Raw genomic sequence first — 16,547 nt, forward strand, 5'->3', positions numbered from 1 at the left:
AAAAACCGGTTAGTATAGTATAAATATTAAAAGGTGTATAATTTTTCACAATTTATTAGCTAGCACAGTTGGTTCGCGCACGCGCGCGCACACACGAGGTCGGAGGTTCGATTCTCAGGGGAGCAAGAATATTTCGCCCGCCACGTGGGCTGCCACGTCAGCGCCAAGTAGGCTGCCACACGAGTGCCACATTAGCGCCACGCGGGCGACATGTGGCTGCCACGCCAGCGCCACGTGGAGGCTTACGTCACACAGTGGTTGGTTTTTAAAAAAATGAAAATTGCCTTTAGCAACGGTTATAACCGTTGCTAATGAAACCGTTGGTAAAAAAAAATCTATACCAACGCTCGTCAAAACCGTTGCTATACCTCTATAGCAACGGATATATTGCAACGGTTTGGCTGAACCGTTGGTATAGCCTAAACGGGTCTCTACCAACGGTTTTTGGGCTTTTTGGCAACGCTTTCGACCGTTGCTATAGAACGATTTTCTTGTAGTGAGGGGTGATATAAATTCTCTGTTATGTCACTATTGCACGATAAGGACAGAAATGTACACATTTTTAGATCTAGAATAGGATTTGAATTTCTTTTTGAATTGTTCTTGGTGTTTTTCATTTTTTCAGCACTTAAACTTCAATTTTCTACTTTAAGTAATTTTATTTTGCTATTTTTGTCTTCATTAAAGTTGTAGCTACGCTTCCGATCTATCATAATCTCTAATTTATTTCAAGTCTTGTTATTTCAATATGTTAGCTAGATTTTTGCTTGCTTTTATTTCTCTAGATATGAGTGAGAAGTTTTTAAAGGTTAGGTCATGGGGAGATTAGCATCTCATGGCTTGAGTTAAATTTGCTTTTCTCATCATAAAGTTTGAATTTTTGGTTCGAAAATTGATGTGTAGTTCGGATTTGTTTGTCAAATTGCTAAGGTGTTAACCTCATTGATCATGTGTAGGTAAGAGCGAGCTTACTTACCACACATGATGCTTGGAGCTTTGTCACTCGAGGTGTTTGCCAAATGAATTCTATAGCTAGCTTGGTAATTGAACCATGTATCTTCCGGGTTGAGAAGCTTAGTTGAGTATCTCAAACCGAGTAGCAGGATGAGAAGAGTGATTTGACTTGAGTTGTGGGTGTTAGGTTCTCCTAGACCTAGCCTGCCTTTTATTCTAGTAATTCGCTGTTAATTTAGTCTTTAAATTTCCACCGCATAAAGTAAAACAAAGTTGGCGGTCTAAAAGCCGAAAACCCTTGTTTACATCTACAAATCCATCCAAGCCGTAACAAATATTCTCTTAGATACGATCCCGGTCTTCCGGATTATTATGCTTCAATGTCCTCCAAACTAGTCCCATTTTGTGGCAACTGGTTATAAGGTTTTTCAAGGCCATAAATTGGTTTTCAGAGCCTCTTTTTAACCCGGCCATAAATCCATTTTCTGATTTTTGGTCAAAAATGGGTGTAAACACCATGTTGATTTGATTAATTTGGAGGAAAACTGTTTCGATGACAACTCTAATTGGATGACGGAAGTAAGAACTGTAGGGAGTTATTCCCGAATAGGACCAAGGAGGGCCCGAACACGTTGTAAAAAGGAGTCATCGTGTTATATAGTATTCGGCAATATGGACCAGTGACATGAGAAGTCGTTGGTCCAGGAAGGTTGTACGGGGTCTAGGTTCGGTTGACATGAGAAGTCATTAGTCCAAGTAAGGAAAGCTCCAAAGAAGACAATGGTCCAAATAATTGATAAAAGACCAGTTGCATGTGAAGTGACTGGTCTATGCAGTCTGTTCGGCGATAAGACAGCCGAACAAAGAAAGAAATATCAGATGTTGGAGTAAAGGAAACACTCTGGAAGGGTCCAGAAACAATGGAATTCCGTTAAGGAATAAGATCCCGAGAAAGTAGGATCTAGAAAAGATACCCAACGGAATGGGATGTTCGACTTTTTATGGAAAAGAGTCCTCCAAGGATTAAAGTAATGAACTGGTAAGGGAACGAGAATCCAATATATCCTGGGTTTCCTATACGAGGTAGGAAACCTAGGGCAACATAGATACTTGGGCAGCAAGCATCCATGAATCTATAAATATAAGGTAAACCTAAAGGTGAAAGGTACGCAATACATTGCACTCATACGTGACTTTCTATTGATATTTAGGGTTTATTACCAGTACGTGATACTAATTAAGGCATCGGAGGGCTTTTGCCACGAGAGGCAAAGGTGCACTCACTTCTTGTCTGTTTTGTAGATCATGAATTCCGACGACGAATTAAGGTTCCGGTCAAGAGACACGAGAAGCCGTTACAATCTAGTGTAGAATAAATCCCTACTTGTATTTGTCCACCCACAAGAACTTTGGGATGCAATATGCAGCTTTTCACTGGCATCCATCGGAAAGATGCTTTTCTCGATGAAACCCCATTAAAGAGAGAAATCGGGTCTTTGGCCATTACCACAATGGTCATAGAAGATGGTGGTTGCCCAACAGAGCTGGCCAAATATGGAAAAAAAAAAGGGGGAAATGACGGCCAATAGCATGTTTTGATAATTAATACCCGCTAAGGATATTTTTAGTATTAACAAATGTTTTTAGCTTGTCTTTAACAGGTATTAATTATCAAAATACGTTCTGGACCGTCATTTTCCCAAAAAAAAAATACACGGGATGAGTGAGAGGTCAATTTCGCATTCATGACTTGGCGTGATGAATTGCACGGATATCTCTCTCTTTTTCCTCTTCGTGGGTTTTGGCAGCCCTTGGGGTATTTTGTCTCTTCCTGCAAAAGAGTCAGCAAAAGTGAATATCTTTTCCCATTGCTGCTTTGTTCCTTGGGTGTTATGTCAACTTCCCAACTAAAATATTCTGAAGTACCAAAAAAAAACCCTTCCCAACTCAATTTTTTTTTATTTTTTATAAGTTAGTCAAATTAAATTCAGGAAATTGCTAAATAATGCTTGTTTATATTGAGGCCAGCCTGCTGAGAGCCAAATTCATTTTGAGTGATTTGGAGAATTTGATTAGAAATAACCCAAGAGACACGTTTTTTGTTTGTTATTTATTTTATCTTAGAGCCTATGTCATAAACTAAATGGATAGTCTCTCTCTTTGTTTTTGCAATTTCTGAAAAATTCAACTTTGGTTCATAATTTTATATTTTTTGACACTTCATTTCCGTTAACTTTCCCTAAAAGCTAAAAGAAAATTTAATTAACCACTAGAAACTAACCATCATGTCGAGTATTTAAGTTAATTTGAACCCCTTATCATCTCACAATTAGTGGTCTATATTTCACTACACAGATTGATTTTGTTTTATTGAAGGTATGAACAAACAACAAGCACATAGAAATACATGTCCATTGTCCCTAAATTTTTATTTTGGTATTTTAATTTTTTCTAATTTTTGGATTAATCATTCAACTCAAGAAGAGTTATCAAAAAAAGTACAAAAATACGGACCATAGTTTAATATTTTTTTATTATATAAAATGACTCTACAAAAAGAGATATCCATTATTGGGTATCTTATTCTCTTCTTAGTGTATATTCTTTTTGCTTCTTGTCATTATTTAATTTTTAGACTTTTCTTCCTGAGGTGAATGACCAATTCTAAAAATCTAATGTCAATCAAATAAAAATTCAAATTTAAGAAGAACGGAGCCATTGTGATCGAGTTGGTCAATTAAACAAAAAATTCATGCCCTAGGGAATCATTAATTATCCTTTTCAAGTTGATTGTATCCATATTGTCCACTCCTTGTGGGAGTGGTTGCCAGGCTCTCTTGGGTGGATCATGTCTTTTAAAGCTGTATGGTATATTGTCGAAGTGTATGGGACCATCTACGGATTTTAATTCGACAACTAACGATCGAGAGCCATTTATTGTCGAGATGAGATTTGAGCGCGTCGTGAAATGCACGATCCGAGGGCTTAAAGGTGCGTCACGGTGCTGCGCACACCACTGCACAACACCATCTCATATTGGATGAAAAGTCTAGTGGGACTGTCTCCACTAGACCTTAATGGTCCCCACATTTGCTTGCACAATGTCGATTCAATTATTAATCATTAGACAAAGAGTGGGCAAATGAGACGGATGGACTCAAAGTTATCAATCTCTTACAAGTAGCGTACCATTTTTTTTATTGAGACGGTATGTATTGGTATTGATTTATCTCAATACCATTTTGGATTTATTGCAATATACATTTTCAGATATTTTTAATATACTTATGTACAATTTAAAACTTAAAATAGAAAAAATAAAACTAATTCTAACATTCTGAATCACCTTAATACTAGGTCTAATAACAAATTAACATGATTAATATAAAATAGGCACCAGATTTTGTTAAAATACCTTAAAATTCATGTGTCGGGTTCCAATGCCGATTGGGAGACAGAAGAGTAAGTTCATGACCAAAGCATCGGTTGCTTCCACTTTTGTTCTTCTTCGACTGCCTTTTTATCGATATATATATATATATACAACACACACAAAACTTCTAATAAGGGCGCCCTTACCGTATTACGGTAAGAACGTCCCTTTCCCGACCAATTTGCTATGATCCGAGCCGCTCAATGTGTTCAGAACGTGATTTTAAGGGTACTTGCGAGAAATTAGCAAAAAAAAAAACCGAAAAGGGCTTGATCCGAGCAATTTTTGTTTGTATTTTATCGAACGGTTCAAATATAAACTGCTCAAATCAAGCCCTTTCCGGTCATTTTTTTTGCTTATTTCATGAGTGTACCCTTAAAATCACATTTTGAACACATTGAGCGGCTCGGATCATCAAAATTTGGTCGGAAAAGAGAAGAAAAGGGGAAGCCCTTACCGTAATACGGTAAGGGCGCCCTTATTAGAAGCTTACTGTGTGTGTATATATATATTAGCATTTGTATTGGTCAAGATTCCAGTACAAGCTGATAGTACACCCGGTATCAATCGGTATAGGCTGGAATTTTGTCCAGTATGGATCACCAAGATTGTGTACCGTTTTATGACCAATATGGGCCGGTACCGTATGTGATTAACAACACTGGGATGGACCCCGCTAGTAGGTGTGAAAACAGAGAGGAAGGATGTGGAAAAGAATACATGGGGTGGGTGAGAGGTCAATTTTGCATTCAAGACTTGAGTATGTTCATTTTGGGCTCAAGTCTCAACCTTTTCTCTCTTGGCACAGTTTCCAATAGATTTTCTCTCAATGATTACTTTTATTTCTCTAACTTATTACTTTTATTTCTCCGCGAGTTTTGGTAGACCTTGAGTTATTTTCTCTCTTCCAATAAAAGATTCAGCAAAAGTGAATATCATTTTCCATTGCTTTGTTTCTTATTGGTGTTTATGTTAACACAGTTGATAGGGTAGAAATTGGGGAAAAAAGAAAGAGAGAAAAAAAAAAAGCAGAAGCGTGTTGGGGAGAGGAAGGAGTGCCACATAAGAAGGAGGAAGCCTACATGTAATTAAGGAGATTTGAGCATCGGGGATTTGGAGGTTTTTGAAGGAAAAACACTTTTGATTTTAGTATGGCAGAGGCTGACAACATCCCAGTTTTCCCTTACCATCCCCCCTTTCTCTTCAAATCCAAAGCTACTCCGTAAATCACCAAAGAAAAAAAAAAAATGGCAGAGGCTGTGTTCATTTTCGTAGCCGTCTCCGCACCCTATCTCCGAGAAAAGTTGAACTTGTTGAGCGGAGTACGGGAAGACATCGAATACATAAAAGGCGAATTCGAGCGCATGAAACATTTCCTGAGAGTTGCTGATGCCATAGAAGATAGAGATCCAAACATCAAAGTATGGGTGAAGCAAGTTCGTGAAGCTGCATATGACACTGCGGATGCTCTTGACATGTACATGCTTCGCCTCAGATCTAGACATCATCATAGCACCAAATTCCACGAGTTTGTAAGTAAGGTTTCTTTCTTTATTAAGACTTTAAAAGCTCGCCACCAAATTGCTTTTGAACTAAAAAGAATCAAGTCCAAAATCATCAGTATTTCTGAGGGTCATCAACGATATAGTGCCATATATGGCGAAATAGAGCAAGGCTCAAGCTCTACTCATTCAGACATCACATGGTATGATTGTCGTGGTGATGCCCTTCTACTCAAAGAAGCTGACCTTGTGGGCATTGACAAGCCCAAATCACACTTGATTCAATGGCTGGTGGATGAGGATCCTCAACTCAAGGTGCTTTCTGTAGCAGGTATGGGTGGATTGGGCAAAAGCACCCTTACAAAAAAAGTCTACGACGACACACGAGTGACGAGACACTTCCAGAACCATGCTTGGATCACTATTTCTGAATCATTCAAGGTCGAAGAGCTTTTAAAACACATTATTCGAGTTCTCTTTGAAGAATTCAAGCAACCACCCCCACGAGGAATGGACAGTATGGATGCAAACAGCTTGAAAGGTATAATTAATGCTTTTTTGCAGCAAAAGAGGTATGTGCTTGTTTTTGATGATGTATGGAGTATTTATGCATGGCAAGTTTTAAGAATCGTACTTCCTGAATGCAATTGCGGCAGTCGAGTAATTTTGACAACAAGAAATGTTGATTTAGCATCTTTTGCTAGCGAAGAATATCATGGCATGGTGTATAATCTCCAGCCCCTGCCTCCCAAAGAGTCATGGGCCTTGTTTTGCTCAAAGACATTCAAGGAGAATTCTTGTCCTTCATATTTGGAAGATCTTTCTAAAAAAATCTTGGGAAAATGTGAGGGGTTACCACTTGCAATAGTGGCAATTAGTAGTTTGTTATCAACAAAAGAGAAGAGTGTGGATGAGTGGGAGAAAATTAATCGCGGCCTTGGTGCAGAACTAGAAGGAAATGACAAACTCATGAGCTTGACTAACATATTGTTCCTCAGTTTCTTTGGTTTGCCTTACTATCTTAAGTTATGTTTCTTGTACTTGAGTATTTTTCCAGAGGATTGTCTCATTGATCACTGGAGATTAATTCGGTTGTGGGCGGCGGAAGGATTTATAGAAGTGAAAGAAGGAATTACAATAGAAGAAGTTGCTGAGGGCTACCTCAATGAGCTAATGAACAGAAGTTTAGTTCAAGTGACACACGTCACGATAGATGGAAGGTTTAGAGCTTATCGGATCCATGACCTTTGGCGTGAAATGATAATTGCGAAGTCAAGAGAGCAAAACATTGTCACAATCGCAAGTGAAAGAGGCGGAGCGTGGCCTGAGAAATTGCGACGCCTCTCGGTCCACCATAATTTGGAAGATATTCAGCAAGACATTTGTTTCACTCGCCTACGTTCTTTACTTGTGTTCAACGCAACAGATGCGTTGTCCATGTTGTCAACTGTTGCAACCTTAGGCAAGGGTGTAAGGCTACTAACAGTGTTAGACTTGAGAGGAGCACAACTGAAAACATTCCCCCATGAAATTGTGATCCTCTTTAATCTTACTTATCTAAGTTTGAGGGCGACAAATATAAAAACAATCCCGAAATCGATCAGAAAGCTCAAGAAGCTAGAAGTATTGAATCTGAAAGAAACAAATGTCACCGAGTTGCCTGATGAGATCTTAAAGCTCCAGCATCTTCGCCATCTATTGTTGTATCGCTACGACAACGCCCATTGTTATTTTCCTTTTGGTGATTCAATTGGCTTCAAAGCCCCGGCGGGAATAGGAAGTTTGTTGTACTTGCAGAAACTATGTGGTGTTGATGCAAACGAAGGGAATAATAGTGGTATTGTGCTAAGAGAGGTGGGGAAGCTAACTCAACTGAGAAGATTGCTCATTACAATGCTACAGAAGGAAGATGGGACTATGCTATGTTCTTCCCTTGAGAAGCTAAAGAACCTTCGCTCCTTGTACGTTGCGGCAACAAAAGAAGATGAGATCATTGATTTAGATTCTTTGTCTTTGCCTCCTCAACTTCTTCAGAGACTCTATCTAAAAGGACGTTTGGAGAAGATACCGCACTGGATACCATCTCTTCACAACCTGAAAAGATTATTGTTAGGGTGGTGTAAGTTAAAAGATATTGATCCACTGCAATCCCTTCAAGATTTGCCCAATTTGCTTCACCTTGGACTTGCTACTGCATATGAAGGAGATGGATTGTTTTTCAAGGCTGGTGGGTTTCAAAAGCTTAAAGAATTGTGGTTGGTTCGCTTAGCAGGATTGAAATGGGTGAGAGTGGAGTCTAGCTCGATGCCTCTTCTTGAAAATCTATACCTTCAAGACTGTAAATTGATGATGGAGTTGCCCTCAGGTGTTGAACATTTGGCCAACCTTCAATATCTTGACTTGACTGATATGTCTGAAACATTAATTTCGAGCTTGAATAGAGGCTTACAAGGTGGGGACTATTGGAAAATTGCACACGTCCCTAAGGTTTGGATTGGGGAAGACCGGTCGTCAGTTACGAGCTTGACTGATATGTCTAGACGGTCTGGTTATTGGACCGGTCATTATCTATGATACGGTAGAACGGGAGGGGATGAGGATCTTCAAGATTGGTTTATCCCCGCTATTGATGTGCCCATTTTTCTCTTAGTATTTTTTTGTTTTTGGCGTTTGTGAGAGCTTGTAAACTTGTTTGTGTAATCATGTTGTGAATTAGATATTTCTTTTGCGTACTTCTTTTGTCTTGAATAAATTACTTTATCGAGAACCTTATATTTGATGTAATCAGGTTGACAGAATTTAGAAGTTCAAAGTATGCCTTCGGTTTATCGGTTTGCAACAATTTTGTGCCTTCGGTTAATTTTTTTTTCCAGTTTCCTAGGTATGCAAAAAGCATTTACTTTTTTTTTTTGTCTAAAATCTTTTCTGGGTGATTTTTACTTTTCGTAACTTTTTTTGTCGAAATTTTTGAGATTAATCCTTCGGCTCGACAAAATGAATCAGAAAAGTATAAAAACGTAGATTAATGTTTGAAAAACTTTATATAAGAGGACACTTTAGAAAAAAAAGAAGACAAATGTTTCATACTTTTCGGCTTTAGTAAACTTTTTTTTTACTTTTGATCATAATTTTTTCATTTTTGAACTCATCTCATCTTATCAAGAAGAATGATTAATCGAAGAAATAAACACAAATTGCAAAAAAAAAAAATTTAAATGACGAACAAAAACATACAAAACGAGAAAGACAAAAAAGTTGGAACTGGATAATGAAGTGTAAACCAAGACTTGTTTTAGCGACACTCTGCCATTATCACTTCCAAGTACCATTACATGACCCCAGTACCATAGGTGTGGATTTCTACGCAAAGTGGGTGGCTCTCATGTCAATTATGTGTAATGAAAAGAAAAAAAAAATCTAGAACACGGCATGACAGTGCTCCAGGAACACTTTTAACAATTATTTAAGTTGAGAGAGTGTGTGTTACTCAAACACTATTAGGCAGAGCCCACAACATTTGTACCTATAAGTAATCCAGCGTGTTCCAGGTTAGCTTACACGGATCTCGGATTAACCCCTACAGTCCTCCTATAGCCGTTTCATGCGCTTATGCGTGAGGGTACGTAAGAGGCCCCAAAAGTTTCTGATAAGGAGAATCGAACCTTAAACCTTACAAAGGAGCAAACCCCTTAAATCTAGGCAAAACCACTTGGCCATCTCCTTGGGGCTGAGCTCAAAACTTTGGTGAGAGAGAAGAAATACCAAAGCAAATCAACCTACTCACAACTACATGTACTTCTTTGCAAGTGAAATAGGACGAATTAAATAGGACCAACAATTGAAGGGTGATTTAAAGGCTCCCATCGGAGATGCTCTTACTCATAATGAATTTAGGTCTGCGAACATGGATCGAAGCGGCAATAAAATTATGAAACAACAAACAATTAGACTTTTAACTTAATTTAAGAAAAGTAGGCTCTAGAATTAATAGGAGCAAGTAAACAAACAAAAACACAATTAACCGTGTCTCTTGGGTCATTTCAAATCAAATTCTCCTTATGATTACTGTGAATGAATTTAGCTCGTAGCAGAACCAGTTGCCCTCAAAAGAAACAAGCAATAGCAACTCGTGAATCCTAACATCCAGAAGGGAAAAAAACCAAATACTGGTTTCGGAAGTTAACATTGAACAATTAAGAAAGTTAGTGGCGTTGGCTATTTTTGGATATTTTCGAATTCGGACAAACCATTAGAGTCTGTACTTATTTAATCTTTTTTCATTTGGGTTTGAGAGTTAATTAGTTTGTTTGAATCTAGATACTCCACCTGGTGGTTGAAAGTAGAGGAGAAGCTTTCGTTCGTGCCAAAGGAATTGGAACTCGTTTAAAAAGGGTATACGCACTTCATGTGCATCCCACTTTGTTTTGGGGCTAAATAATTTTCCATGCCGTTTACACCTATTTTTGACTCTTTTGGAAAGAGTCAATGATTGAGTTCCACGTGGTAAGTGGGCCCGAACTCATGGTCAGCAAAGAGTCAAAATCAAGTGGGCTCGCTTGGTTGGTTAATGAGAAAGTCAAAGTCGATCAAGTCCAAGTGCAAAAAGGATCAACGGTTGAAGAACTAATCCCAAAATGACAAGGGTATACTAGATTTGTCCTACCCTAATATTCAAAAACAAACTCCTATGTACTTTTCAGGGTAGTTGAGATTTTTCAGGGTCTGATTGCATTCACAGACAGATTTTCAGAGAATATTCCTTCATTCCCTTGAATTTTAAGCATTAAAAATGTTAAATACATGAGGATCAGTCATGAATGTCACGTGACATATAATGAAGCATGTTTCAATTGAATATGTTTAGTGGGAAGAGAAAATTCAGAGAATAGTCCCTGAAAATAGGAATTTTGCTAGTTTTTGACCTATTCAAAGGGTCACATGGCAATCATGAGGGGATTTCGATTTTCAATCAACGTCTACAATCAATTTGAGCTTAAAGGAAGTGATTTGAAGACATGGGACACATGTCGCATTCTCAGAGCCTAAATTCAAGGGACGGCTGACAGCTTTTCAGGGCATATTCAGGGAATAGTCCTCCACTATGATGGTAACTAGGAAGTTATTGCTACATGGAGCATGAGTGAGCCATGTTTATAGCAGAAATAGTTCGTGATGCTTGATAGTGGGAAAAGGTCTTGAAAAATAGAAGTTATGTCACTTTTTGACCGATTCAAAGAGTCACGTGGCATCAATCACGTGAGTTACCACCAATATCAATGGTGGTACATATTTTTAGCTTTTTTGAATAAGTTGGGAGCAATTTTTTGCAGAGGACACGTTGACCATTTTCAATGCCTTATCTGCTGTTTTTCAGGGTCTTTACTGCCTCTTGCCTCATCATTTCAATACCAATTTTTACAGCTTCTCAGCATACTTTCCAGCACTTTTCTTTTCACGAAAGACTTGTAATTCCAATATTACTAATGGCTTTTGTTTCTTGTTCCATTTTATTATTCACTAAATACTAAGTCCTTCACGAGTAAGGCAAATTCAAACCAATTCTTATGGCCTTTCCCAAAAGGTTGTGAAGCAATCGCTTGCAAGAAGTCAGATCAGGGTACCACGACTCCCTAATTCGTTTGGACCATGCACGGTCTTGGCATGCCCACATCACTCGAACTCGACGTTCCCAGAACACAGGGCACGTTACGTTTTTGGAGCAAACACATGCATTCTTTGATGTCATGATTTATGTCTTGTTGGTTTTGCATAAAGTTTAGTGATAGCCTTAGGTTTTGTGCCTTGTCTTAGAGTTTAAAGTTGTGTTTGGATGGCAGACATCTTAGGGGGAATGAGAATGTGATTTCAGAACTCTAAAATTTCTATGTTTAGGAAGAGCTTGAATTAGAATAACCAACTGGGGCTAGCTTAGTGCGTTGGCCAGGACTCTTGCATCACACTAAGTGGTCAAAAGTTTGAATCTCTCTCCACCTGCGTGTAGGTATTCTTCTCTTAGAGGGCTTTTCATTTCTTTCTTTGTTTTACCCTATAATGGGTTTATTTCTTGTATTGGTCGAGTTGCTTGTTGGGCTTGGTTATTTCGTAGACTCTCACATTCATGTACGTAGTGTCCTGGGTTTATACTCTGTACTTCATATCTGGTTTGTACTTTGTACTTTATATCTGATGTAAAAATCACTCTTCCATCGATTAAATAAAAAAAAAAGAAATTAGAATTTAAATATTGATCTCTCAATCTAGAAGCAATCACTTGAATAGACGAGGAATCTAAGCTGTCAAAATCTCTTAGCTTATCAAATTCTATTTTGTTTGATGTAGAACACGTGGCAGTCCAATTTCATGATTAGTTAGACCGGGCGAAGCCTCAAAAGCCCAAACAATGTTTATTAATTAGTTGTGGATTACCCAAATTGGCAAATTTTGGACTAACTCGGAATTGGCCCAAACTTGGTGGGCTGACTCAAAATCACGTTGCGGTCAATATTCACCACCCTAAGTCGTGACCCATGAAAGATGTTGGCCTAATTCATTTGTTTAGGCCTTCAATTTACGTTTTTGCCATTTTAGGAAAATATTAAAACGTTAATAACTCTTAGCCGATAGTTTCTTTTTGGTTGGTTCTTTTTGAGAAAGTCTTATTTTTCTTTCTAATTTTTAATTTTGTTAGTTTTCCAAATTTTTGGGATACTTCGTTTTTAAGGTAGGGTTTGCTAGGGTTAGGGCTCTTTTCCTATAAAAGGGGTTGTAATCTATTATGCAGTCATCTTTTTATCAATAATATTCTCATACTTTGTGTCTTTCTTGTGGATTCGAGTTTCTACCTTCGTTTGGATTGGTACGCAACTAATCTCTTTGTGCATTCCATTGCGTCATTTTATCTAGCTAGAAATTTTCTTAATTGTAATCGTCCGATCATGTTTACCATTATAATGTCAGTAGTTTCTCTTTCTCGCAATCGTTAGATTAGTTTTAGCTTGTTAATTCCACAAACTTTCTCTTTTGCTTTAATTTCTGCTAACATCCTGCTGGGTTTTCACGCTTACCTGTTATCATTAATGAAGGAATCAACATTGTGCAAAGAAAGGAATCAACATGGCTTTAATTTCCCGCTAACAATGTTGTGGAAAGAAATAAGGACAGATATTCAACATAGACAGTCCAAAAAATGGCAGAGGGCGCTGTGTTCGAACTTCTATCCAACTTCGCACCCTATCTCCAAGAAAAGTTGAACTTGTTGAGCGGAGTACGGGAAGACATTGAATACATAACAGACGAATTCGAGCGCATGACACATTTTCTCAGAGTTGCTAATGTTATAGAAGATAGAGACCCAAAAATCAATGTATGGGTGAAGCAAGTTCGAGAAGCTGCATATGACACTGCTGATGCTCTTGACATGTACATGTTGCGCCTTAGACATCATCATAGCACTGGATTCCACATGTTTCTATGTAAGGTTTCTTTCTTTATTAAGACTTTAAAAGCTCGCCACCAAATTGCTTCTGAAGTTAAAGGTCCAGAATCATCAATATTTCCATGGGAAATCAGAGATATAGTGACATATATAGCAAAATAGAGCAAGGTTCAAGCTTTGCAAATTCAGTCCTCGCATGGTATGATTGTCGTGGCGATGCCCTTCTACTCCAAGAAGCTGACCTTGTGGGCATTGTCAAGCCCAAATCACAATTGATTCAGTGGCTGGTGGATATGACGATCCTCGACTGAAGGTGCTTTCTGTAGCATGAACGGGCGGATTGGGCAAAACCATCCTTACAAAAAAAGTATACGACGATGCAACAGTGAAGAGGCACTTCCAGAACCATGCTTGGATCACTGTTTCTGAATCATTTAAGGTTGAAAAGCTTTTAAAAGACATGATTCAAGTTCTCTTTGAAGATGTCAGGCAACCAGTCCCACAAGGAGTGGACAGTATGGATGCAAACAGCAAGGTATAATTAATGCCTTTTTGCAACAAAAGAGGTATGTGCTTGTTTTTGATGATGTATGGCATATTGATGCATGGCAAGTTTTAAGAATCGTACTTCCTGAATGCAATCACGACAGTCGAGTAATTTTGACAACAAGAAATGTAGATTTAGCTTCTCTTGCTAGTGAAGAATATCATGGCATGGTGTATAAACTCAAGCCCTTGACTCCAAAAGAGTCATGGGCCTTGTTCTGCTCAAAGACATTCAGGGAGAATTCTTGTCCTTCATATTTGGAAGATCTTTCTAAAAAAATCTTGGCAAAATGCGAGGGGTTCCACTTGCAATAGTGGCAATTAGTGGTTTGTTATCAACAAAGGAGAAGAGTGAAGATGAGTGAGAGAGGATTTACCATGGCCTGGGTGCGGAACTAGAAGGAAATGACAAACTCATGAGCATGAAAAAGATATTGTCCTCGGTTACTTTGATTTGCCTTGGTATCTTAAGCTATGTTTTTTGTACTTGAGTATTTTTCCAGGAGATTGTCTCATTGATCACTGGAGATTAATTCGGTTGTGAGTGGCAGAAGGATTTGTAGAAGTGAAAGAAGGAATGACAAGAGAAGAAGTTGCTGAGAGCTACCTAAATGAGCTAATAAATAGAAGTTTAGTTTATGTGATAAAAATCAAGCAAGATCAAAGGTTTGAAGCTTATCGGATCCATGACCTTTGGCGTGAAATGATAATTGCGAAGTCAAGAGAGCAAAACATTGTCACAATAGCAAGTGAAAGAGGCGGAGCATGGCTTGAGAAATTGCGACGCCTCTCGGTCCACCATAATTTGGAAGATATTCAAGAAAGTATTTGTTTCACTCGCCTTCGTTCATTACTCGTGTTCAGTGCAATAGATTCAGTATCCATTTTGTCAAAGCTTGCATCCTTAGGCGAGGGTGTATAGCTACTAACAGTGTTAGACTTCAGCGGAGCACAATTGGAAACATTCCTGCATGAAGTTGTGAACCTCCTTAATCTTACTTATCTAAGTTTGAGGGCGACCAATGTAAAAATGATCCCAAAATCAATCGGAAATCTTAAGAAGATAGAAACATTGGATCTGAAAGAAACGAATGTCACCGAGTTGCCTGATGAGATCTTGAAGCTCAAACATCTTCGCAATCTCTTGTTGTATCGCTACAACGTCGACGACCAGATTTATTTTTCTTTTCACTATGTAATTGGCTTCAAAGCCCCTACGGGAATAGGAAGTTTATTGTACTTGCAAAAATTATGTGCTATTGATGCCTCTGTTAGGATTGTGCGAAGAGAGGTGGGGAAGCTAACTCAACTGAGGAGATTGTTCATTGTAAGGCTATAGAAGGAAGATGGAACTGTGCTATGTTCCTCCCTTGAGAAGCTAAACAACCTTCGCTCATTGTCCGTTGCGGCAATGGAAGAAGATGAGTTCATTGATTTAGATTCTTTGTCTTTGCTGCCTCGATTTCTTCGAAGCCTCTTCCTAGGCGGATGTTTGGAGAAGATACCGCACTGGATACCATCTCTTCACAACCTGAAAAGATTACGGTTATGGTGGAATAAGTTAAAAGATATGTTGATCCGCTACAATCCCTTCAAGGTTTGCCCAATTTGCTTTGCCTTGAACTTAGCACAGCATATGAAGGTGATAGAATTGTTTTTCAAGGCTGGTGGGTTTCAAAAGCTTAAACAATTGTGGTTGGTTCACTTAGTAGGATTGAAATGGGTGAGAGTGGAATCTAACTCGATGCCTCTTCTTGAAGAGCTATATCTCCGAGACTATAAATTGATGATGGAGTTGCCCTCAGGTGTTGAACATTTGGCCAACCTTAAATATCTTGAATTCAGTGATATGTCTGTAACATTTGTTTCGAGCTTGAATAGAGACTTACAAGGTGGAGACTATTGGAAGATTGCACACGTCCCTAAGGTTTGAATTGGGGTCTCCAAATCAGGTTATTTTACCAGTCGTTATCTACCATAGAACGGTAGGGAACAGGATCTTCGAGATTGGATTATCCCAGCTATTATTGTGCCCTTTTTTCCCACATATTTTTTTGGCGTTTGTGAGAGCTTGAAAACTTAATTGTTTGTGTGATCATGTTGTGAATTGGATATTCTTTTACATACTTGTTTTTGTCTTGAATTAATTACTTTGTCGAGATCCTCATATTTGATGTAATCAGCTTGGCAGAATTTAGAACTTCAAAGCATGCCTTCGGTTGATCGGTTTGCTACAATCTTGTAGGTGAAGTTCAACACATCTCTAGAGGAACCTAATTTCCCTTGGTGCTGATTCAAAATATTTGATATGTGAATTTTCCTCGGTAATTTTTTTTTGCTCGGTGATGTTTTTTTTCCACATTTTTACTTATGCAAAAAGCATTTACTTTTTCGTCTAAAAACTTTTTTCAGTAATTCTTGCTTTTCGTAAGTTTTTTTGTTTAGTTTTCGTTGTAGTTTTTGAGGTTAATCTTTTGTCTTGACGAGATGAATCAAAATAGTATAAAAATGTGGAACGATTTTTAGTGCCCGATCCCTAGAGCACCAAGGGGCGGTGCTCCAAGGTCCTTCTCCATAACACATAGGTGTGGAATCCAACACAAAGCGCATGGCTCCCATGGCGATGTGTGGTGAAAATGAAAATTCTGGAACACGACGTGACAGTTCTCCAGGAGCA

The 16,547-nt window shown here is 38.4% G+C and overlaps 1 protein-coding gene across 1 annotated transcript in view; it reads left to right on the plus strand.

Moving 5' to 3' along the window:
• LOC131317216 (plant intracellular Ras-group-related LRR protein 4-like) overlaps window positions 1-15,380 on the plus strand; it is a 46,093-nt gene extending 30,713 nt beyond the window's left edge. The window contains exon 2 of the mRNA XM_058346784.1: window positions 15,162-15,380. Coding sequence (XP_058202767.1) covers window positions 15,162-15,209 — 48 coding nt within the window. The 3' untranslated portion in view covers window positions 15,210-15,380. The remainder of the gene's footprint in view (window positions 1-15,161) is intronic.
• The last annotated feature ends 1,167 nt before the right edge of the window (window positions 15,381-16,547 follow it).

The sequence above is a fragment of the Rhododendron vialii genome, chromosome 2a (genome assembly GCF_030253575.1).
Source record: "Rhododendron vialii isolate Sample 1 chromosome 2a, ASM3025357v1".
NCBI lineage: Eukaryota > Viridiplantae > Streptophyta > Magnoliopsida > Ericales > Ericaceae > Rhododendron > Rhododendron vialii.